At 47.0% G+C, this 26103-nt stretch overlaps 1 protein-coding gene across 1 annotated transcript in view; it reads right to left on the reverse strand.

Moving 5' to 3' along the window:
• VWF (von Willebrand factor) overlaps positions 1–26103 on the reverse strand; it is a 344529-nt gene that overhangs the window by 169120 nt on the left and 149306 nt on the right. Inside the window, exons 19-22 of the mRNA XM_073649985.1 lie at positions 25711–25814; positions 16721–16859; positions 7062–7196; positions 4220–4366 (exon numbers count right to left, since the gene is read on the reverse strand). Coding sequence (XP_073506086.1) covers positions 4220–4366; positions 7062–7196; positions 16721–16859; positions 25711–25814 — 525 coding nt within the window. The remainder of the gene's footprint in view (positions 1–4219; positions 4367–7061; positions 7197–16720; positions 16860–25710; positions 25815–26103) is intronic.

A 26103-nucleotide genomic window follows, 5' to 3' on the forward strand; every position in this document is an offset into this window, starting at 1 on the left:
AGGTTTAGGCTGAACCCTAATACATATTGAGGGGCCGGTGAAGAGTTGTAGAGACTGAGCCATGGCCACAAATAGGGGTACGGTGAGTAGGAATAATTAGCGGACAGCCGCTGTGTCTCAATATGCCTCTCATTTTACACTGGGTCACTTGAAGTAGAGTACTTTGGAGGGAATTTTTACTAAAAGTATTCCTTAAAGAAAGTTGGTCAGCCCATACTGACAGTATGAACTATGCACAAAGCCTTTTAGGGGATATATCTCGGGATTCCTTTGTCAAGTAATATTGTAGCTCAGAGGAAGCACGAATTACATGCGAAACGGCTGTTATCCACTATTGTCTCCATATTCTCTTTTGTGGAACCACAATAAAGTGACATTTTAAAGTGAAGTGGGTAGTGCCCCATTTTTCTTCGTGCTAACCCAAATGGCGGTCTATTTATAGGGTTTTGTGATTAAATGTCCGACTACGCCACCCGTGGATTGCGGTCAGAGTGAACCGCCGCTGCAGGGCAGACCGCTGAGGCTGGTGTTGTGGGTGCAGCATAGGGTAATATAACTCCCCACGGGAGGAGTATAGCCTCAGGGCAGTAAATAGGGATGTTGGTGGTGATGGTGCGCGGGAGCAGCAGTAACCACACGGAGTCTGTCATGCAATTCAGGGTCTTATTGTTGATGGTATTAAGGGACCGGTCCGGAATACAGGTTAACAATGGAGGCCTGGTCAGTCTGAGAGCAACTGGGAAATCCCGCTGGTCAGGGGGAGTTTGTAGGCCTACCGTGCTGACTTCACTCTTTCTTGGCTATCCCGCTGTAGTGTGGTGGTAGCCCACGTCTCTGAGTGTACCGTGTTGTTCTCACCCGTATGACTGGCGATTCGGGCCTTCCGTACTTCTCACCCCTCCGGGGCAGTAGTGATCCCTCTCGTGTGGCTGAGCCTCCGGGCTTCCTCGGGCCAGAGGACTTGAAGTCCCCTGCGTGGTGGTTTTCTGCTGCTGGGCTTATAACCCTCACAGCCTCGGACTCCAGTGTCCGGCTTTGCAAGTCTCTAGCCAGGATGAGCTCTGCTAGCTCCCCTCCTGGCCTTGTGTTCCTCCTCTGCCTACAGGGATTCCTCAGCCTGCTGCTGACCTGTCCCTATCTGCAACTTCACTCGAACCTTGTCTGGAACTTGTCTGGAACTTCTCTCTAACTTGTCTCTAACTGGTCTCTCTAACCCCGCCCCAGATCCAGTTTATAAAGGGCAGATTTCTCCCCTCCCTGGACTGAGGCAGGAGGTGCTGCATGCTAATTGTCCCCAACCAGGGAACCTCCCACCTGCTCTCAGACATGACATTGCTGCCACTGTGGTGACCAGACCTGGGGTGCAACATCTGGAATTCTAGCAGTCGGCTAGATTCTCCTTGGAGTTCCGTTGTGGATTGTAGTCGTGATCTCTCTGGTGTCTTCTCAAAGCTAAGTGTATCTCCTTGTCTGTTTACCTGGTTTGTCTTTAGTTGCAGCGGGGCTGACTAGTGCTCACCCCTCCCCTCCCTACCTAGGGCCTAGCTGTAGGGTCAGCTAGGGCTAAGGTATCCGGCTCGGCAATAGGTGCGGAACCTATTTAGGGATGATAGGGGAGTCAGGGTGTTGTTAGATCTGATTAGGGGTCTTCACTTCTCCTTTCCCTAGTTGCTGGGCTTACCCCATTTTCCCGTCATCACATGCTGGGTTCTTCCCATATCATATATCCCACATCCCATTCTTCCCCATCTTCATGTAGCAAGCTGGGGCGTGAAAGACAAGTACCTCGCCCATGGCTACCGCCCCGCGCCACGTTACACTGCGTCAAGTAATATTGTCTTTAGTGCCCTAAGTGCCCAGAAACAATTAACAATTGCCCCCCTGTGGATGCCGATACAGTTTAGTAACACTCGTCTGAGCATACATTCGCGAGCCACATATCACGGTCTTGAGAGCCACATGTAGCTCATGAGCCACTAGTTGGGGTCTCCAGATTTAGGTGTACTTTGAATAGTGGAAAAAAAATATTCCCATAATTCACCTAAATTTACACAAATATACTATACTCAGTCCAGTGGGCAACAAGGACGGGGGGGGGGGTGATGGGGGTACACCGTTTTGTTTAGGATGATGTCAAATTGAAAACAGACGTAATAATAATGTTCTCAAGTCAAATGTTTGAAGTGAAAAAAAACAGTAATAAATAAGAGCTTAGTCAGAAATTACAGCCATAATGTGTGTTTCGCGGGTCACGTCTGGTGCAGATATAGCAGAGGTCACCTGTCAATCACTGTAGCACATTGGCTGACACCGGAGGTTTAACACCTTAACAAAGACAGAGAGCACACCGAAGGAGAAAGGCAAAACCCGACAGGACAGGACACCTATATCACACACCGATCACACTTTAAATGATCTTATGCAGCCAAACACAGTGAGCCAAGATGGGATTTCCAAAAGAGAAAATAAAAATCTGATTAAAATTAAGAAAAGTTAAAAATATATATTTTATATTCAACTTAAAGGGAAGCTCTCATCAGAAAAAGACCTATTGCTGAAATTAGGTTTTTTTCTTGAATGTATTTTTATTTAAAAAAATGTAGCAAATGTCTTTTTACATTATGATCTTTACTAAAATAAATTAATAAAAAGACAAAATGAGAAAATGTGCAATTTTCTCACTGGCTAGGGGGGGAGCTCTTTTAGACTCGCACTTCCTGTCCTTTCAGGAAGAGTTTTCTTATCAGCAGAGGCAGGATTACAATGACAGGTAACACCTCTATATACAGATGATAACACAGGGTCCATTAATCACAATAGGTGATGTCACAGCTCACCTCCTCCTCCTCCTGTACAATGACTGATAACACCTCTATATACAGTAGATAATACAGGATCCACCATTCACAATAGGTGATGTCACAGCTCACCTCCTCCCCTCCTGTACAATGACTGATAACACCTCTATAGACAGCAGATAACACAGGATCCACCATTCACAATAGGTGATGTCACAGCTCACCTCCTCCTCCTGTACAATGACTGATAACACCTCTATATACAGTAGATAACACAGGATCCACCATTCACAATAGGTGATGTTACAGCTCACCGCCTCCTCCTCCTGAACAATGTCTGATAACACCTCTATATACAGATGATAACACAGGATCCACCATTCACAATAGGTGATGTCACAGCTCACCTCCTCCTCCTCCTGTACAATGACTGATAACACCTCTATATACAATGATAACACAGGATCCACAATTCACAATAGGTGATTTCACAGCTCACCTCCTCATCCTGTACAATGACTGATGATAACACCTCTATATACAGTATATAATACAGGATCCACCATTAACACTCTGAGGTCCCCTAGGACTGGATTGAACCCCTTTCAAGCTCTTTAACGCAAACATATGCCGCAAATCACAAGTACTGCAAAGTCTCCAACAGCTCCAAAAAGACAAGTGTAACACTCTGAGGTCCCCTAGAACTGGATTGAACCCCTTTCAAGGTCTTTCGCGCATACACACTCTGAATAAAGTACGGCTGACCTTAACATATACAGTATGGAAATGGGTAAACGAATGGTAGCTGTTCTTCACTCCTGTCTTGTAACAAACACACACTAGCTGTAATGTTTTTTCAGTGTTTTATGACTTTCTTTCATCTCTATTGCTAAGCTGTGAGCTGTGACATCCTCTCACTATCCAGATTTAGTCCAAAATGGCTGCTGCATTTCCTGCCTCTGCTTTTATACTGGCTGTGATAGTTCCTCCTGATTTACTGCTATTCTGAGGTATGGGGAAGCCCACTCGGCCGAACCTGAGCCTTCTGTGGCTGATGCAATTTTCTGTTTTGCTTACAATGTCAGCAGGCATTTTTTTGGCATTTCATGCAAAAAATGAAATTTCAATTTGCACCAGTTTTTTTAAAAATTTGCTTTGAAACGATTCATTCAATTAGGACTGAAAGATGTGTGGACCAATATTGTTTACTCTGCCTACATAAACTTGTTTTCAGCTCTATCACCTAAACGTCAGACTTTGTACAGCCAGTAGATTACTTTGCAAGGATCATCCACGTCAATTTACATACTAGGGGTAGGCTTAGTAAAGATTAGGGGTTACTTTTATTTAAGTCAATGGTGTTTCCTATATTTTTTTAAAGTAAGTAATTAATATAAAAAAAAGTAATTAAAGGCAAATACCCTTAAGGTTCCCTTCAAGGTGACGTAGACTCTCTTCCCTTTGTCCCACGTAACGGATATTTCACTTCCAAGTGTCAAAATAAAGTAGTTACCAGACTGTTGTATGTCGAAGCCAATCTCACTGTTGAGAGGTTTCCTGATATAAACCTGGAGAAGAAGAAATACAGTGAAATTAATATACAGTTCATCAGACATTTGTTCCTGGTTTCTGCCACCCAACATGGATCATACTATCTCTTCCAGATCCACATCGTTGATTGGAGGTTCTTTTGGTCATAACTTTGAACGCATATATGGTATGGGGAAAAAGTTTTTGATAATTCTAACCAGAATTCTAACCAAATTTAAAGTGATTGTCTCATTGGCAAACATCGCCAGCCCACCATTAATGCATGTTCACTAGGGGTCCAATTGCTGGAACCCAAACCAATCATGAGGAAAGGGGTCCAAAGACTCTTGAGGGAATGGAATTGTAGTAACAAGTGCAACACCATTGTTGACGGTCCAGTCATCGTCTTTTGTCCGAAGTTGCCTCTAGTTTTAGCGTCCCTGGCACAGACTAGTCCCTGCAACATCACCGGATGAGACAAGTCATGATGTCATGGAAGGCTTAGTCACATCAACTGCTGCATTGAAGATGTCAGCTGCCAAAGAAGAGATCTCACCGGACCAGACTGGACCATAGAAAACGATCCGACCAAATCGGGGCCAACCGCCATTTTGCTGGATTTGCCAGAAACTAATCACAAAAAATGGGAATGCTTGGTGATATCAACTTCCTGTTTGTGGCACATTAATATATGGGAGGGGGGAAACTTTTCCAGATGGGTGGTGACCATGGCAGCCATTTTGAAGTCGGCCATTTTGGATCCAACTTTATTTTTTTTCAATGGGAAGAGGGTCATGTGGCGCATCAAACCTATTGAGAATTTCATAAGAAAAACAATGGTGTGCTTGGTATTAACATAACTTTATTCTTTCATGAGTTTTTTACAAGTTTATGACCACTTATAAAATGTGTTCAAAGTGCTACCCATTGTGTTGGATTGTCAATGCAACCCTCTTCTCCCACTCTTGACACACTGAAACTGGGATCTTTACTATTTCAGCACACTTTCCCTTCTGTAGGTAATTTGCACTCTGCTCTGCCCTCCGGTTCCTTAGGAGGAACATGAAGCGCTCGATGGCCTTTCAGGCAACATAGGTCCAAGTAGCCATCATCTAGTCTGTCATTAGGGCTATTTCAGCTCATGCAGGAACCACTAGGGACTGCGGGTTCAGGATCTCTCGTCTGCACAGGAACCAGCAGGGTCAGTTGCAGTTTTTAGTGTGTTACCTATTTTCCCGAGTGAGTTGCTACACAATTATAGCAATAGCTTTTTTTCACAAGTTGGTCATCTTATGCCACTGATTTTGGCATATCTCACGCTAAAATCGAAAGGTAAGGGTGGACACATTTGTACATGGGATACAGAAGAATCAGGTCTAAATGGGTGGTAAAGGTGGTGCCACCAGTTATGTTTAAGGCATTTTGTGAGGAGCCTCAGATTTACATCAGTATTACATACAAAGAACATGTGCAAAAAGGTCTTGATATGTATACACTCCAAAAAATTATTGTTGTAGTCATTTTTCGAAGTATGGAGCAATCTAAGAGATCCTATCAAGAGGCGCTCGAGGGATTATACACAAAGTTCATAAATTACAACATAAGTCGCAAAAAGCAGGAAGACATCCAACACTCAGTATTGGATCCAATGGTTTATTAACTTCTAAATGCCAAAAATTTGAGTATGGAGAATAAGCAGGTGTTGGGGTCAATGGCCATTTCATGCACACCTGTGGATCATATCAAAGTCCTTGACAGGTGTGAACAGGACTCATATCAGCCAGGACACATGCTCATTCTCTTTCTAATTGTATGAGTCCTATGAGCACCAAAATTGTCATTCGACACCTTCCTGATCTTCATGAGGTCATTTATTTGAGTCAAGTTGTAAGTTTTGTTATTAATGTATATTAGAGCCAAATTCACAATTTCGGTGGGTGGGCACGCCAAAACTTTTCCATGTGAGTACAACACATCTGATGTAATCTATGGGGAAACATGGCAGGGTTAATGAAGCATGACACAATGTCCATTAAAATCATTGATTGTCCATGTAAAGCAGGTCAAGAAAGGTCCTCCAGGTGAAGAGACACTTCTTGTAACCAAACTCTAAGGATTGTGAGACTCCCAATAGCTGGCAGAGGTGGGACCTCCAAAATGGTTGTTACAATAATAGTTCAGGGAACCGGGATTCCTGGGTTATTCCGCACAGCAAAAGAAGCCAGGCATGCCATGCTTTCTCTTCTGTTGAGTCCCTTCCCACTACCCTCATCAAGCGGCAGTAGAAAGTTTCAGAAAATGAAGAAAGGAGTCCTGACGAAGGTGGGGGGACAAGATGTGGAAGAACAAGGCTGTATGCTGGAGGGGTAAGTGATGCATTACAGAGGACAATGTGCATGAGAGGAGAGGTGCTGAGCTGTAGAACACTGAGGTTAACACCTGACGGGAACACCTAGGGAAGGGCACAGCCATTACACAGTACACAGCAGGGGCACATTTATAAGATTATCTCAGCACAGGAACATTTTATTTAAACACATCCAATGGTGGAAATTATTCTTATTCTAAGATGTATTAATTAAAATCAATTTTAAAATTGACTTGGTTAGTGGGAAATTTTATAGTTTTATGATATTATAAACGACAGTAACCTTTTCTGTATTGAGAGAAGGGATCATTATGAGCACATCATTTCTGTGAATCTGTGATTTAAGTCTACTCCCTTGTACAAACCTGCTCATTTTCTAACTCGATTTCTCCATTTCTAAAGAGAATTGTAATCTTCTTGGAACATCTGTCTCCAGTGAATCCACAACCAACATTTCCTACAAGGATACGGAAACTTCCTGGTTCACCACCACAGAAATCCTATAAGAAAACCTTTTATTAAATATGAGTGTAATAATGCATTCTTTACACATAGGTGTAGTGTTATGTCTTAAAGGGAATTCGCCTCCAGGTTTTTGCTACCTAATCTGAGAGCAGCAAAATGTAGTGGCAGATATTCCAGTGATGTGTCACTTACTGGGTTGCTTGCTGCAGTTTTGATAAAATCCCTGTTTCCTCTGCTGCAGATCTAGCAGTTCTCTGAATGCTGAGCTGTGTTTAACCCCACCCACAACACTGATTGGCAGCTTTCTGTGTACACTGTGCATAGGCAGAAATCTGCCAATCAATGGTGGGTGCTGGGTTATACGGAACTCATGAATATGGACGACTACATGGCAGTAGTTTTACTAGTCCTCTACGCATAATGTTGTAATAATAAAACAGTGATGTTATCAAAACTACAGCAAGCAGCCCAGAGAGTGACACATTACTGGAATCGGGGTCTCTGTCTTTACATTATGCTGCTCTCAGACTAGATGACAAAAATCTGGTGACAGATTCCCTTTAAAGAGTAACCGGCATTTTAATTTTTATTCCATAAATCAAGCACACATGAAAAAAAGAAGCTTTGTAATTTATCTTATCAGAGAAATCTGCTTCTTTCTCCTCCTGGAATTCATTCTCAATTCATGGGTAAAAGCTACATTAAGTGAAAACATATTTTCACATTGCTGAGATAGGAGATGACAGGTGGTGCTTATAAGATTCTATAGAGGAGGGAGGTGCTAGAGGCCGCCACAGACATTCTAGGGAGGAGATAGAGAAGGACACAGACATTCTAAGGAGGAGCTAGAGGCAGACACAAACATTCTAGGGAGGAGCTAGAGGCAGACACAGACATTCTAGGGAGGAGCTAGAGGCAGACACAGACATTCTAGGGAGGAGCTAGAGGCGGACACAGACATTCTAAGGAGGAGCTAGAGGCAGACACAGACATTCTAGGGAGGAGCTAGAGGCAGACACAGACATTCTAGGGAGGAGCTAGAGGAAGACACAGACATTCTAGGGAGGAGCTAGAGGCACGACACAGACATTCTAGGGAGGAGCTAGAGGCAGACACAGACATTCTAGGGAGGAGCTAGAGGCAGGACAAAGACATTCTAGGGAGGACCTAGGGGCAGGACACAGAAATTCTAGGGAGGAGCTAGAGGCATACATAGACATTCTAGAGAGGACCTAGAGTCAGGACACAGACATTCTAGGGAGGACCTAGGGGCAGGACACAGAAATTCTAGGGAGGACCTAGAGGCAGGACACAGACATTCTAGGGAGGACCTAAAGGCAGGACAAAGACATTCTAGGAAGGACCTAGCGGCAGGACACAGACATTCTAGGGAGGACCTAGAGGCAGACACAGACATTCTAGGGAGGAGTTAGAGGCAGACACAGACATTCTAGGGAGGGGCTGAAGATGGACACAAACATTCTAGGGAGGAGCTAGAGGTGGACACAGACATTCTAAGGAGGAGCTAGGGGCAGACACAGACATTCTAGGGAGGAGCTAGAGCAAGACACAGACATTCTAGGGAGGACCTAGAGTCAGGACACAGACATTCTAGGGAGGACTAAGAGGCAGGACACAGACATTCTAGGGAGGAGCTATAGGCAGACACAGACATTCCAGGGAGGAGTTAGAGGCATACATAGACATTCTATAGAGGACCTAGAGTCAGGACACAGACATTCTAGGGAGGACCTAGAGGCAGGACAGAGACATTCTAGGGAGGACCTAGAGGCAGGACACAGACATTCTGGAGAGGACCTAGAGGCAGGACACAGACATTCTAGGGAGGACCTAGAGGCAGGACACAGACATTCTAGGGAAGACCTAGAGGCAGGACACAGACATTCTAGGAAGGACCTAGAGGCAGGACACAGACATTCTAGGGAGGACCTAGAGGCAGGACACAGACATTCGAGGGAGGACCTAGAGGCAGGACACAGACATTCTAGGGGGGAGCTAGTGGCAGACACAAACATTCTAGGGAGGAGCTAGAGGAAGACACAGACATTCTAGGGAGGAGCTAGAGGCAGGACTCAAACATTCTAGAGAGGAGTTAGAGGCAGGACACAGACATTCTAGGGAGGAGCTAGAGGCAGACACAAACATTCTAGGGAGGAGCTAGAGGCAGGACACAGACATTCTAGGGAGGAGCTAGAGGCTGACACAGATATTCTAGGGAGGAGGTGGAGGAAGACACAGACATTCAAGGGAGGAGCTACAGGCAGGACACAGACATTCTAGGGAGGAGCTAGAGGCAGACACAGACATTCTAGGGAGGAGCTAGAGGCAGGACACAGACATTCTAGGGAGGAATTAGAGGCAGACACAGACATTCTAGGGAGTAGCTGGAGACGGACACAGACATTCTAGGGAGGAGCTAGAGGAAGACACAGACTTTCTAGGGAGGACCTAGAGTCAGAACACAGACATTCTAGGGAGGATCAAGAGGCAGGACACAGGCATTCAAGGGAGGAGCTAGAAGCTGACACATATTCTACGGAGGAGCTGGAGGCAGACACAGACATTCTAGGGAGGAGCTAGAGGCAGGACAGAGACATTCTAGGGAGGAGCTAGAGGCAGACACAGACATTCTAGGGAAGAGCTAGAGGCAGGACACAGACATTCTAGTGAGGAGTTAGAGGCAGACACAGACATTCTAGGGAGGAGTTAGAGGCAGACGCAGACATTCTAGGGAGAAGCTGGAGACGGACACAAACATTCTAGGGAGGAGCTAGAGGTGGACACAGACATTCTAAGGAGGAGCTAGGGGCAGACACAGACATTCTAGGGAGGATCTAGAGGAAGACACAGACATTCTAGGGAGGACCTAGTGTCAGGACACAGACATTCTAGGGAGGACCAAGAGGCAGGGCACAGACATTCAAGGGAAGAGCTAGAAGCTGACACAGATATTCTAGGGAGGAGCTAGAGGCAGGACACAGACATTCTAGGGAGGAGCTAGAGGCAGACACAGACATTCTAGGGAGGAGCTAGAGGCAGGACACAAACATTCTGGGGAGGAGCTAGAGGCATACACAGACATTCTAGGGAGGACCTAGAGTCAGGGCACAGACATTCTAGGGAGGACCTAGAGGCAGGGCACAGACATTCTAGGGAGGAGCAAGCGGCAGGACACAGACTTTCTAGGGAGGAGCTAAAGGCTGACACAGACATTCTAGGGAGGATCCAGAGGCAGGACACAGACATTCTAGAGAGGAGCTAGAGGCAGAACACAGACATTCTAGGGAGGAGCTAGAGGCAGACACAGACATTCTAGGGAGGAGCTGAAGGCAGACACAGACATTCTAGGGAGGAGCTAGAGGCTGACACAGACATTCTAGGGAGAATCTAGATGTGGACACAGGCATTCTAGGAAGGAGCTGGAGGCAGACACAGACATTGTAGTGAGGAGCTAGAGGTGGACATGGACATTCTAGGGAGAAGCTGGAGGCGGACACAGATATTCTAGGGAGGAGCTGGAAGTGGACACAGACACTCTAGGGAGGTGATGGGGACGGACACAGACATTCTAGGGAGGAGCTGGAGGCAGACACAGTCATTCTAGGGAGGAGCTAGAGACAGACACAGACATTCTAGGGAGGAGCTAGAGGCCGACACAGACATTCTAGGGAGGAGCTAGAGGTGGACACAGACATTCTAGGGAGGAGCTAGAGGCTGACACAGATATTCTAGGGAGGAGGTGGAGGCAGACACAGACATTCAAGGGAGGAGCTACAGGCAGGACACAGACATTCTAGGGAGGAGCTAGAGGCAGGACAGAGACATTCTAGGGAGGACCTAGAGGCAGGACACAGACATTCTGGAGAGGACCTAGAGGCAGGACACAGACATTCTAGGGAGGACCTAGAGGCAGGACACAGACATTCTAGGGAAGACCTAGAGGCAGGACACAGACATTCTAGGAAGGACCTAGAGGCAGGACACAGACATTCTAGGGAGGACCTAGAGGCAGGACACAGACATTCTAGGGAGGACCTAGAAGCAGGACACAGACATTCTAGGGGGGAGCTAGTGGCAGACACAAACATTCTAGGGAGGAGCTAGAGGAAGACACAGACATTCTAGGGAGGAGCTAGAGGCAGGACTCAAACATTCTAGAGAGGAGTTAGAGGCAGGACACAGACATTCTAGGGAGGAGCTAGAGGCAGACACAAACATTCTAGGGAGGAGCTAGAGGCAGGACACAGACATTCTAGGGAGGAGCTAAAGGCTGACACAGATATTCTAGGGAGGAGGTGGAGGCAGACACAGACATTCAAGGGAGGAGCTACAGGCAGGACACAGACATTCTAGGGAGGAGCTAGAGGCAGACACAGACATTCTAGGGAGGAGCTAGAGGCAGGACACAGACATTCTAGGGAGGAATTAGAGGCAGACACAGACATTCTAGGGAGTAGCTGGAGACGGACACAGACATTCTAGGGAGGAGCTAGAGGAAGACACAGACTTTCTAGGGAGGACCTAGAGTCAGAACACAGACATTCTAGGGAGGATCAAGAGGCAGGACACAGGCATTCAAGGGAGGAGCTAGAAGCTGACACATATTCTACGGAGGAGCTGGAGGCAGACACAGACATTCTAGGGAGGAGCTAGAGGCAGGACAGAGACATTCTAGGGAGGAGCTAGAGGCAGACACAGACATTCTAGGGAAGAGCTAGAGGCAGGACACAGACATTCTAGTGAGGAGTTAGAGGCAGACACAGACATTCTAGGGAGGAGTTAGAGGCAGACGCAGACATTCTAGGGAGAAGCTGGAGACGGACACAAACATTCTAGGGAGGAGCTAGAGGTGGACACAGACATTCTAAGGAGGAGCTAGGGGCAGACACAGACATTCTAGGGAGGATCTAGAGGAAGACACAGACATTCTAGGGAGGACCTAGTGTCAGGACACAGATATTCTAGGGAGGACCAAGAGGCAGGGCACAGACATTCAAGGGAAGAGCTAGAAGCTGACACAGACATTCTAGGGAGGAGCTAGAGGCAGACACAGACATTCTAGGGAGGAGCTAGAGGCAGGACACAAACATTCTGGGGAGGAGCTAGAGGCATACACAGACATTCTAGGGAGGACCTAGAGTCAGGGCACAGACATTCTAGGGAGGACCTAGAGGCAGGACACAGACATTCTAGGGAGGAGCAAGCGGCAGGACACAGACTTTCTAGGGAGGAGCTAAAGGCTGACACAGACATTCTAGGGAGGATCCAGAGGCAGGACACAGACATTCTAGAGAGGAGCTAGAGGCAGAACACAGACATTCTAGGGAGGAGCTAGAGGCAGACACAGACATTCTATGGAGGAGCTGAAGGCAGACACAGACATTCTAGGGAGGAGCTAGAGGCTGACACAGACATTCTAGGGAGGATCTAGATGTGGACACAGGCATTCTAGGAAGGAGCTGGAGGCGGACACAGACATTGTAGTGAGGAGCTAGAGGTGGACATGGACATTCTAGGGAGAAGCTGGAGGCGGACACAGATATTCTAGGGAGGAGCTGGAAGTGGACACAGACACTCTAGGGAGGTGATGGGGATGGACACAGACATTCTAGGGAGGAGCTAGAGGCAGACACAGTCATTCTAGGGAGGAGCTAGAGACAGACACAGACATTCTAGGGAGGAGCTAGAGGCCGACACAGACATTCTAGGGAGGAGCTAGAGGTGGACACAGACATTCTAGGGAGGAGCTAGAGGCTGACACAGATATTCTAGGGAGGAGGTGGAGGCAGACACAGACATTCAAGGGAGGAGCTACAGGCAGGACACAGACATTCTAGGGAGGAGCTAGAGGCAGACACAAACATTCTAGGGAGGAGCTAGAGGCAGGACACAGACATTCTAGGGAGGAGCTAGAGGCTGACACAGATATTCTAGGGAGGAGGTGGAGGCAGACACAGACATTCAAGGGAGGAGCTACAGGCAGGACACAGACATTCAAGGGAGGAGCTAGAGGCTGACACAGACATTCTAGGGAAGAGCTAGAGGCAGGACACAGACATTCTAGGGAGGAATTAGAGGCAGACACAGACATTCTAGGGAGAAGCTGGAGACGGACACAAACATTCTAGGGAGTAGCTAGAGGCAGGACACAGACATTCCAGGGAGGAGCTAGAGGCAGGACACAGACATTCTAGGGAGGAGCTAGAGGCAGGACACAGACATTCTAGGGAGGAGCTAGAGGCAGACACAGATATTCTAGGGAGGAGCTAGTGGCAGACACAAACATTCTAGGGAAGATCTAGAGTCAGGAAACAGACATTCTAGGGAGGAGCTAGAGGCAGACACAGACATTCTAGGGAGGAGTTAGAGGCAGACACAGACATTCTAGGGAGTAGCTGGAGATGGACACAGACATTCTAGGGAGGAGCTAGAGGAAGACACAGACTTTCTAGGAAGGACCTAGAGTCAGAACACAGACATTCTAGGGAGGATCAAGAGGCAGGACACAGGCATTCAAGGGAGGAGCTAGAAGCTGACACATATTCTACGGAGGAGCTGGAGGCAGACACAGACATTCTAGGGAGGAGCTAGAGGCAGGACAGAGACATTCTAGGGAGGAGCTAGAGGCAGACACAGACATTCTAGGGAAGAGCTAGAGGCAGGACACAGTCATTCTAGTGAGGAGTTAGAGGCAGACACAGACATTCTAGGGAGGAGTTAGAGGCAGACGCAGACATTCTAGGGAGAAGCTGGAGACGGACACAAACATTCTAGGGAGGAGCTAGAGGTGGACACAGACATTCTAAGGAGGAGCTAGGGGCAGACACAGACATTCTAGGGAGGATCTAGAGGAAGACACAGACATTCTAGGGAGGACCTAGTGTCAGGACACAGATATTCTAGGGAGGACCAAGAGGCAGGGCACAGACATTCAAGGGAAGAGCTAGAAGCTGACACAGACATTCTAGGGAGGAGCTAGAGGCAGACACAGACATTCTAGGGAGGAGCTAGAGGCAGGACACAAACATTCTGGGGAGGAGCTAGAGGCATACACAGACATTCTAGGGAGGACCTAGAGTCAGGGCACAGACATTCTAGGGAGGACCTAGAGGCAGGACACAGACATTCTAGGGAGGAGCAAGCGGCAGGACACAGACTTTCTAGGGAGGAGCTAAAGGCTGACACAGACATTCTAGGGAGGATCCAGAGGCAGGACACAGACATTCTAGAGAGGAGCTAGAGGCAGAACACAGACATTCTAGGGAGGAGCTAGAGGCAGACACAGACATTCTATGGAGGAGCTGAAGGCAGACACAGACATTCTAGGGAGGAGCTAGAGGCTGACACAGACATTCTAGGGAGGATCTAGATGTGGACACAGGCATTCTAGGAAGGAGCTGGAGGCGGACACAGACATTGTAGTGAGGAGCTAGAGGTGGACATGGACATTCTAGGGAGAAGCTGGAGGCGGACACAGATATTCTAGGGAGGAGCTGGAAGTGGACACAGACACTCTAGGGAGGTGATGGGGATGGACACAGACATTCTAGGGAGGAGCTAGAGGCAGACACAGTCATTCTAGGGAGGAGCTAGAGACAGACACAGACATTCTAGGGAGGAGCTAGAGGCCGACACAGACATTCTAGGGAGGAGCTAGAGGTGGACACAGACATTCTAGGGAGGAGCTAGAGGCTGACACAGATATTCTAGGGAGGAGGTGGAGGCAGACACAGACATTCAAGGGAGGAGCTACAGGCAGGACACAGACATTCTAGGGAGGAGCTAGAGGCAGACACAAACATTCTAGGGAGGAGCTAGAGGCAGGACACAGACATTCTAGGGAGGAGCTAGAGGCTGACACAGATATTCTAGGGAGGAGGTGGAGGCAGACACAGACATTCAAGGGAGGAGCTACAGGCAGGACACAGACATTCAAGGGAGGAGCTAGAGGCTGACACAGACATTCTAGGGAAGAGCTAGAGGCAGGACACAGACATTCTAGGGAGGAATTAGAGGCAGACACAGACATTCTAGGGAGAAGCTGGAGACGGACACAAACATTCTAGGGAGTAGCTAGAGGCAGGACACAGACATTCCAGGGAGGAGCTAGAGGCAGGACACAGACATTCTAGGGAGGAGCTAGAGGCAGGACACAGACATTCTAGGGAGGAGCTAGAGGCAGACACAGATATTCTAGGGAGGAGCTAGTGGCAGACACAAACATTCTAGGGAAGACCTAGAGTCAGGAAACAGACATTCTAGGGAGGAGCTAGAGGCAGACACAGACATTCTAGGGAGGAGTTAGAGGCAGACACAGACATTCTAGGGAGTAGCTGGAGACGGACACAGACATTCTAGGGAGTAGCTAGAGGAAGACACAGACTTTCTAGGAAGGACCTAGAGTCAGAACACAGACATTCTAGGGAGGATCAAGAGGCAGGACACAGGCATTCAAGGGAGGAGCTAGAAGCTGACACATATTCTACGGAGGAGCTGGAGGCAGACACAGACATTCTAGGGAGGAGCTAGAGGCAGGACAGAGACATTCTAGAGAGGAGCTAGAGGCAGACACAGACATTCTAGGGAAGAGCTAGAGGCAGGACACAGACATTCTAGTGAGGAGTTAGAGGCAGACACAGACATTCTAGGGAGGAGTTAGAGGCAGACACAGACATTCTAGGGAGAAGCTGGAGACGGACACAAACATTCTAGGGAGGAGCTAGAGGTGGACACAGACATTCTAAGGAGGAGCTAGGGGCAGACACAGACATTCTAGGGAGGATCTAGAGGAAGACACAGACATTCTAGGGAGGACCTAGTGTCAGGACACAGACATTCTAGGGAGGACCAAGAGGCAGGGCACAGACATTCAAGGGAAGAGCTAGAAGCTGACACAGATATTCTAGGGAGGAGCTAGAGGCAGGACACAGACATTCTAGGGAGGAGCTAGAGGCAGACACAGACATTCTACGGAGGAGCTAGAGGCAGGACACAAACATTCTGGGGAGGAGCTAGAGGCATACACAGACATTCTAGGGAGGACCTAGAGTCAGGGCACAGACATTCTAGGGAGGACCTAGAGGCAGGACAAAGACATTCTAGGGAGGAGCAAGCGGCAGGACACAGACTTTCTAGGGACGAGCTAGAGGCAGAACACAGACATTCTAGGGAGGAGCTAGAGGCAGAACACAGACATTCTAGGGAGGAGCTGAAGGCAGACACAGACATTCTAGGGAGGAGCTAGAGGCTGACACAGACATTCTAGGGAGGATCTAGATGTGGACACAGGCATTCTAGGAAGGAGCTGGAGGCGGACACAGACATTGTAGTGAGGAGCTAGAGGTGGACATGGACATTCTAGGGAGAAGCTGGAGGCGGACACAGATATTCTAGGGAGGAGCTGGAAGTGGACACAGACACTCTAGGGAGGTGATGGGGACGGACACAGACATTCTAGGGAGGAGCTAGAGACAGACACAGACATTATGCTACAGGTTCTCCTGAAATAACAGCTATGTTTAGCCTGAACTAGTCTTACCTGAACTAAAACATACTGGCAGTCTCCTGGGAAATTGTAAACCATCCCATCAAATGTGAAAAAGTGTGACACTCCAATGACTGAGCAGGTTCCATCACAAACATTTTTTGTACATTCCCATGTTCTACCACGACATTCACTGAAAAAAAGAATTCAGGTTCATTTGGCTGTATTTATTTTGGTGCATTAGGATATGAAAGTGGATTGTTGAGCAAGGTAATTTTTAAGGTAAAAAACCAACATCAAGCCTAGATAGATAGATAATCAAAATCAAAATCATCAAACGTTTGGACACACCTTCTCATTTAAAGATTTTTCTGTATTTTCATGACTATGAAAATTGTACATTCACACTGAAGGCATCAAAGCTATGAATTAACACATGTGGAATTATATACTTAACAAAAAGGTGTGAAACAACTGAAAATATGTCTTATATTCTAGGTTCTTCAAAGTAGCCACCTTTTGCTTTGATGACTGCTTTGCACACTCTTGGCATTCTCTTGATGAGCTTCAAGAGGTAGTCACCGGAAATGGTCTTCCAACAATCTTGAAGGAGTTCCCAGAGATGATTAACACTTGTTGGCCCTTTTGCCTTCACTCTGCGGTCCAGATCACCCCAAACCATCTCGATTGGGTTCAGGTCTGGTGACTGTGGAGGCCAGGTCATCTGGCGTAGCACCCCATCACTCTCCTTCTTGGTCAAATAGCCCTTACACAGCCTGGAGGTGTGTTTGGGGTCATTGTCCTGTTGAAAAATAAATTATGGTCCAACTAAACGCAAACCGGATGGAATAGCATGCCGCTGCAAAATGCTGGGGTAGCCATGCTGGTTCAGTATGCCTTCAATTTTGAATAAATCCCCAACAGTGTCACCAGCAAAGCACCCCCACACCATCACACCTCCCCCTCCGTGATTCACGGTGGGAACCAGGCATGTAGAGTCCATCCATTCACCTTTTCTGCGTCGCACAAAGACACGGTGGTTGGAACCAAAGATCTCAAATTTGGACTCATCAGACCAAAGCACAGATTTCCACTGGTCTAATGTCCATTCCTTGTGTTCTTTAGCCCAAACAAGTCTCTTCTGCTTGTTGCCTGTCCTTAGCAGTGGTTTCCTAGCAGCTATTTTACCATGAAGGCCTGCTGCACAAAGTCTCCTCTTAACTGTTGTTGAAGAGATGTGTCTGCTGCTACAACTCTGGGTGGCATTGACCTGGTCTCTAATCTGAGCTGCTGTTAACCTGCGATTTCTGAGATTGGTGACTCGGATAAACTTATTCTCAGAAGCAGAGGTGACTCTTGGTCTTCCTTTCCTGGGGCGGTCCTCATGTGAGCCAGTTTCTTTGTAGCGCTTGATGGTTTTTGCAACTGCACTTGGGGACACTTTCAAAGTTTTCCCAATTTTTCGGACTGACTGACCTTCATTTCTTAAAGTAATGATGGCCACTCGTTTTTCTTTACTTAGCTGCTTTTTTCTTGCCATAATACAAATTCTAACAGTCTATTCAGTAGGACTATCAGCTGTGTATCCACCAGACTTCAGCACAACACAACTGATGGTCCCAACCCCATTTATAAGGCAAGAAATCACACTTATTAAACCTGACAGGGCACACCTGTGAAGTGAAAACCATTTTCAGTTGTTTCACACTTTTTTGTTAAGTATATAATTCCACATGTGTTAATTCATAGTTTTGATGCCTTCAGTGTAAATGTACAATTTTCATAGCCATGAAAATACAGAAAAATCTTTAAATGAGGTGTGTCCAAACTTTTGGTCTGTACTGTATATATGTATATGCATTCATTTACAGAAATTCATAACATATCAAAACAACAGCTGTTTTGGTGACGTTCATGTAAAACAATTTCTTTGAACACTAGTCCATAGAACACACAGGCTTATAATGCTATCATTTATGGGGTACACATAGTAAAATGCATTATTAATCCCATGTGACCAATTTAGGATGATTCTGAAACATAATATGACTGTCTGAGTAATTTTTAGGCTATTATACCCTGACACACTTCCAAATTAATGCTTGATTTAGTGTTAAAGGCATCAGAATGGAAATATGTTTTCTATTTATTTTAGTGACTGGGACAGTATAGTCCACAACAAAGTTCTGAACGAAGGACAAAAAAAATCTTCCTGTCAATTATCTGTGAACATTCCATCACGTAAAGATCTTTCATGGACTCACGAAAATAGGGTAAAATTTTTTACAAAGTTGATGACGTGTCATAAGATGATTAAGGTAATCATTCGTTCTTAGGCTAAACCCAGGAATCAATCAGTTTGGACCACCTAAAGCCTTATATGAATGGTCACCTTTATTTTGACCTTCAAAAGATGTTAGTCCACGAATTACAAGATAAGGCATAATGTACAGAAAGAGTCATTCTCAGTCTTGGTGGCCATGCCCACTAACGGTGCAACCCTTGTAAACCAGACAAGGCCTCTCTGATCACTGATTGATGGCCTTTTCCAGCTTTGATGAGATTGCCAATTATGCGATTGACTCTCTTTTGAAGTCTAAGGTCCTTGGTTCTGTTGTCTCCATAATTCCAAATGGACTTCAACAGAAAGATCTATCCACACACATGGCCAACTCACATAGACTTCCAATAGACTTCAGCAAAAAAATGTTCATCCACACACATGGCCAACTCACATGGACTTCAAAAGAAAGGTCCATCCGCACACAAGGCCAGCTCACAGACTTCCAATAGACTAGTAAAAAAGGTCCATCCACACATATGGCCACCTCACAGACTTCCAATAGACTTCAGCAAAAAAAAAGGTTCATCCACACACATGGCAAACTCACATAAACTTCAAAAGAATAGTCCATCGGCACACATGGCCAACTCACATAGCCTTCCCATAGATTTTAGCAAAAAGGTCATTCCACACAAATGACCAACTCACACAGACTTCAAGAGAGTGGGGCCATCCATACACATGGCAAGCTCACATAAACTTCAAAAGAAAGGTCCATCGGCTCACATGGCCAACTCACATAGCCTTCCCATAGATATCATGAAAAAAGGTCCAACCACACACAAGGCTAACTCATATAGACTTCAAAAGAAAGGTCCATCCACTCATATGGCCAAGTAGCATAGACTTCCCATAGCTATCAGCAGAAAGGTCCATCCACACACATGAACAACTCTTCGTTATGAGAGGACAATCTCCAGCTGCTGTGAAAAAATGTGCTCCTGAGAAAAAATAAGGATTCCAACCAACAAGCTTAATAAGGTCCTGAGACCAGACCAAACTCTACTTGATCTTAGGAACAAACAGATAAAGTAAGATGGGCCTTACACTCCCTATAGACTTTGTCAAAAAGCATTATCCATAGAAATGGCCAACTCTTCATTAGGTAGCTATGAATAGGGGATCAGGTAGAGTCTGTGACCCCAAGTAGAAATGCATGGTCATCAGGTTCCCAAAACTCCTTGTTCTCCTTCAGGATGGAAAAGTTCTAGACTGAGCTCTTAGTCCCACAGGTGGTTGCTGGGAGAAAGACATAGGTGTAAGGGGGAAGACCAGAGGGTAAGTGCTTTCAGAGCAAGGGATCCGGAACTGCCGGGGCCGTGCCTCTTGTTGCAGGGGGAAGACAGAATGCAAGCAGAGGAGTCATGTGACAGGGAAGCAGGGGGTGTGTCGAGAGAGAGAGCTGGGAGGTCAGGTGACAGAAGGACTCCTGGTGTGACAAGAGAGAGGGAGAGACGAGGACGTTTGTGCGGGAAAGCGGAGCTGAGTCCTGCGGAGCAGAGCAGTGTGAGAGGGTCCAGGCTCCTGGCTACAGGATTTGGAGCAAGGGATTCGAGTGCCGTGGACCGGAGGAGTCAAGCTGACTGTAGGGAGAAGAGACGTAGGGTCCGTGGAGCTGATCACGTGAGGTGCCGTGTTATGGACTAGGGGCTCAGCGGGTAAAACCGGAGACCGTCAGCTGCCGCCAGAAGACGGAGCATTGTTTGGGCGGGGAAGCCTGAAGACAGCATCACCAGCACCAGCTGGCAACTGCCTTGTAAGGATACAGGTCAGCTAAGTGAGAAAACTGTCGTTTGTTACCAGTTTGACTCTGCTACATCTAGTTAAACTGTAAACTGTCAGTTACAGACTAATACCTGCTATTTCCCCATATTTTCCCCTGTTACTCCCTGCGTGGAGATTCATCTTATTATCATAAACTTTCCCTGTTTATTAACCCTGTATTGGCTGCTTTGTGCTTCTGTGTCACTGCATCTAAAGTTACTGTGTTACATAGGCTCTACCCAAGGTTTGGGGAGGGAATGGTACCTATCCCTATCCCTTGCTGTGATCTTCTGGTGGAAAGGTTTGTTGGAAGCCCTTCTCTCCTCTGTGTGAGGTTTGTGATCACATCCTTGTTGGCACTTTCTTATGTGGTGATCTGCCAATTCACTTGGATGAAGAGCGAATGACCTCAGGGTTTCAAAAAAAAAACTGGGTCCCTTAGGTGAAATAGGGGTACCAACAGCCTTATTATGGCCCTGGGACCAACCCAATCTCTCAATTTTATGTTGAGAACAAGGAGTCTTCTCATGAAAAGGGAAATTAAGATAGGCCTCATTTTTCCAAACTGTCTTGGTTGCTCATAGCCATAGGCGGATTATAATGAGGGCAATCCGGGCGACCGCCCGGGCTCCGAGCCTCGAGAGGGCCCATGGCTCCGGGCGGGGTGTCTAATGCCGGATTGCCCTTATTATATGTGCGGGCCGCCGCGGCACATACCGGTAGCAGTGGCGGGAGGGGGGGCCCCGTACCGCTCCCCCAGCAGCGGCCGCCGCTACTTCTTCATCGGCCGGGCCAGCACTGCAGCAGTTAACTTCCCTGTGCTGGCCCGGCCGCGTCACTGCTAGGAGACACGGCCCTGTGCGCGGCCGTGTCTCCTAGCTGTGACGTCACGCAGTGCGCACCCGGCCTGCTCTGCTGCACCGAAGAGCCTGAGGACTGGAGCCGAGCCGGGGGATGGTGAGTGTGTATGTGTGTGTGTGTGTGTGTGTATGTGTGTGTATGTATGTGTATGTGTGTGTGTATGTATGTGTGTGTGTATGTATGTGTATGTGTGTGTGTGTGTATATGTGTGTGTGTGTGTGTGTGTGGGCAGATGTCATTGTGTGATGTCTGTGTGTGTGTGTGTGTGTGTGTGGGCAGATGTCATTGTGTGATGTCTGTGTGTGTGTGTGGGCAGATGTCATTGTGTGATGTCTGTATGTGTGTGTGTGTGTGTGTGGGCAGATGTCATTGTGTGATGTCTGTTTGTGTGTGTATGTGTGTGTGTATGTGTGTGTGTGTGTGTAGGCAGATGTCATTGTGTGATGTCTGTTTGTGTGTGTGTGTGTAGGCAGATGTCATTGTGTGATGTCTGTTTGTGTGTGTGTGTGTAGGCAGATGTCATTGTGTGATGTCTGTTTGTGTGTGTATGTGTGTGTGTATGTGTGTGTGTGTGGGCAGATGTCATTGTGTGATGTCTGTTTGTGCGTGTATGTGTGTGTGTATGTGTGTGTGTGTGTGTAGGCAGATGTCATTGTGTGATGTCTGTGTGTGGGGGCAGATGTCATTGTGTGATGTCTGTTTGTATGTGTGTGTGTGGGCAGATATGATTGTGTGATGTCTGTTTATATGTATTTTTGTGTTTCAAATGTGTTTATGCGTGTATGTATATGTCTGTATATGTTTGTGTGTGTGCGTGACTGCGTGCGGCCACCTGCTGAGTATAGTTGGCGCCGTGCGGCCTCCTGCTGTATCTGGGGGGGCGCCGTGCGGCCCCCCGCTGTGTATAGATGGCTACGTGCGGCCCCCCGCTGTGTATAGATGGCTACGTGCGCCCCCCCGCTGTGTATAGATGGGTACGTGCGGCCCCCCTCTGTGTATAGATGGCGCCGTGCAGCCCCCCGCCGTGTATTGATGGCGCCGTGCGGCCCCCTGCTGTGTAGAGATGGCGCCGTGCGGCTCCCCGCTGTGTATAGATGGCTACGTGCGGCCTCCCGCTGAGTATAGATGCGCTGTGCGGTCTCCTGCTGTCTCTGGGGGGGCGCCGTGCGGCCTCCCGCTGTGTATAGATGGCTACGTGCGGCCTCCCGCTGAGTATAGATGGCGCTGTGCGGCCTCCTGCTGTCTCTGGGGGGGGCGCCATGCGGCCACCGCTGTGTATAGATGGCTACGTGCAGCCTCCCGCTGAGTATAGATGGCGCTGTGCGGCCTCCTGCTGTCTCTGGGGGGGGCGCCATGCGGCCTCCCGCTGTGTATAGATGGCTACGTGCGGCCTCCCGCTGAGTATAGATGGCGCTGTGCGGCCTCCTGCTGTCTCTGAGGGGGGCTCCGTGCGGCCTCCCGCTGTGTATAGATGGCTACGTGTGGCCTCCCGCTGAGTATAGATGGCGCTGTGCGGCCTCCTGCTGTCTCTGGGGGGGGCCATGCGGCCTCCCGCTGTGTATAGATGGCTACGTGCGGCCTCCCGCTGAGTATAGATGGCGCTGTGCGGCCTCCTGCTGTCTCTAGGGGGGGCGCTGTGCGGCATCTATACTCAGCAGAAGGCCGCACGTAGCCATCTATACACGTATACTCAGCAGGAGGCCGCACCTAGCCATCTATACGGTGCCATCTATACACAGCGGGAGGCTGCACGTAGCTATCTATACACAGCGGGAGGCCGCACGTAGCCAACTATACACAGCGGGAGGCCGCATGGCGCCCCCCCCAGAGACAGCAGGAGGCCGCACGGCGCCATCTATACACAGCGGGAGGCTGCACGGCGCCATCTATACACAGTGGGAGGCCGCACGGCGCCATCTATACACAGCGGGAGGCCGCACGGCACCATCTATACACAGCGGGAGGCCACACGGCGCCATCTATACGCCGCGGGAGTCTCAGTGCTTTGCAAGAGCAGTCAATAAATTCTGCTTGACTAATTCTGAGCACCATAAAGTCTGGTTCGCTTCTAACCTGCTGTCTTCATTTTCAGCTTGCTGAATTCTAACTCATTTACTGTCATTCGAGACGATGCCTTTGCTGGTCTCTTTCACCTTGAATACCTGTAAGTGCTCCACTTAATGTCATATTTTTGATTCTGTTCTTCTTCATCTTTTGGCATGTGCAATTGTATGAGCAAGTATTCATATGAATTTATGACCTACTTAAACCTTCGAGGACCTTAAATTTTATTCAATCAAATTTTTTTCCAGTTTAAAACTATGGGACATATATGTGCCTTGGTCCTCAAAGGGTTTTTAAAGGGGCTGCAAACATAAATACGAAAAAAATAATTCAATTAGTGCTTTATGTGTTCATTTAATTTTTATTTGAAGTCCATTTTTTTATATACCTTGAAATTAAGCCCTACCCCATGGAATGAAGCCCTACCTACACGACATCTGAGAGCTACATGGATCCCGCTTGTGAGGTGCCTGTCCGTCACTACTATTCAGTTTTAGGGTCCACTCACTAAGCCATATATTCTCTCATGCAAGAGAATAGGGCCAATTATGCTAATGACACTCGGCTCAAACTCTGTCAGAGCTTCAACTGAGTGTGATCCGATTCTCTCGCAGCACAGATATGGAGAAGATGGAGAACTTACTTTCTCCATCTTCTCCATAGTCTCTGTGAGTGTTCATCAGACTGCACTTGGATGACATCCGAGTGCAGTCTAATGTTTTACGTGCAGCCATAGACTTGTATGGGTGCACATGGTCCGAATATCGAATGAGATTATTTTCTCATGCCGATAATCGCAGATCTGCACTGTCCCATAGTATAACATAGGGCCGAGTCCTATCCGATAAAACATCACATAGCATTCGGCCGTGTTATACGACAGTGTGAGCGAGCCCTTAGAGTCAAGGAATATTTACATGCAGATGATGATATTACTCTCCAAGTGTATATTTTTTTAGGCGAGTTCATAGTAAATGCTTTGCCTTTTTGACATGTGATCCACTAAAGAACAAGAAAGATTTAGGACCTCCCCTATAGAGAAACGGAAAATAGTTTGGAGGACTTGCATGTCCTTTTTTATTTATTATGAGAAAATCATAAAAGATCCCATTTTTTAACCATGCTGTGACTTTCTGCTGAGGGAGAGGGAGAGAGCTGCCCTATTCAGAGTCTGTAATAAGACCTGCTGACAAAGTGTTGAAGATACAGTCTAATGTGAATTAACAATGAAAAAAAGTTAATTTCACAAATGGCTTGTATTTTTTTTAATACAAACTTTTTTGTGTTTACAGCTCCTTTAAAGGGAATCTGTCATCAGGTTTTTGCCACCTAATCTGAGAGCAGCATAATGTAGGGTTAGAGGCACTGATTCCAGTAATGTGTCACTTACTGGGCTGCTTGGTGTTGTTTTGATAAAATCATTGATTTGTCAGAAGGTAATTATCACTAGATGACTAGTAAGTTCTGTAGGACCCCACCCCCATCACTGATCAGTAGATTTCTGTGTACACTGAGCATGGGCAGAAAGCTGCCAATCAGTGGTGTGGGCGGGGCTATACAGAGCGCAGCATTCAGAGAGCTGCTAGATCTGCAGCAGATAAAACGGTGATTTTCTCAAAATGACAACAAGCAGCTGAAAAAGTGACACATCGCTGGAATCAGGGTATCTGCCCCAATATTGTGCTGCTCTCAGATGAGGCAGCACAATTAATATTGTGCCAAATTAATTTCCTGTGAACTATCACATGATCTATCACAGGGGATCATGTGACATGTCACGTGATAAATCAGGTGTGGGGGGGCCCGCGCCTTCTAAACTGCCCGGGGCCCTTGCTACTCTTAATCCACCCCTGCTCATAGTAACCAATCACAGTGCAGCTTTCATTTCTTAAACTGCTCTAGTAATATGAAAACTGCGTTGTGATTGGTTACCATAGACCACAAAAACATTTTTAATAAATGTGCCCCAATATTTAGTGCTGGCAGCAGCTAATCAGTTCCATATATTTACCATGTGTTGCAATCTTGGTTCACTGTCTCCCCCGGAGCATAATCCTTCCCAGCATGTCTGCAAGAACACTTGTGAGGAAATATACACCTGTTATTATGGCGGACCTAAACATGGAGAAGCAGAATAGAGACTGAGAATCTTATCATCCTGCAAATATAGCAAAGATATGTCACCGACAAACAGAAGGAGGCAGAAAATTATAATAATATTAAAATGAAAATAAATAATAATAATAATAATAATGGTAATTATTGTAATGACCAAATAATAATAGTATTCATAAGAGTAAAAAAAATATAATACTAATAAAATATTATTGATAATTATAATAATTAACTAATTATTATATACCGTAATTACATAATTTGATAGGTTGAAAAGAGAATAGTCCAT

The sequence above is a fragment of the Phyllobates terribilis genome, unplaced genomic scaffold (genome assembly GCF_046119375.1).
Source record: "Phyllobates terribilis strain yellow unplaced genomic scaffold, ASM4611937v1 Scaffold_10__3_contigs__length_209671492, whole genome shotgun sequence".
Lineage (NCBI taxonomy): Eukaryota > Metazoa > Chordata > Amphibia > Anura > Dendrobatidae > Phyllobates > Phyllobates terribilis.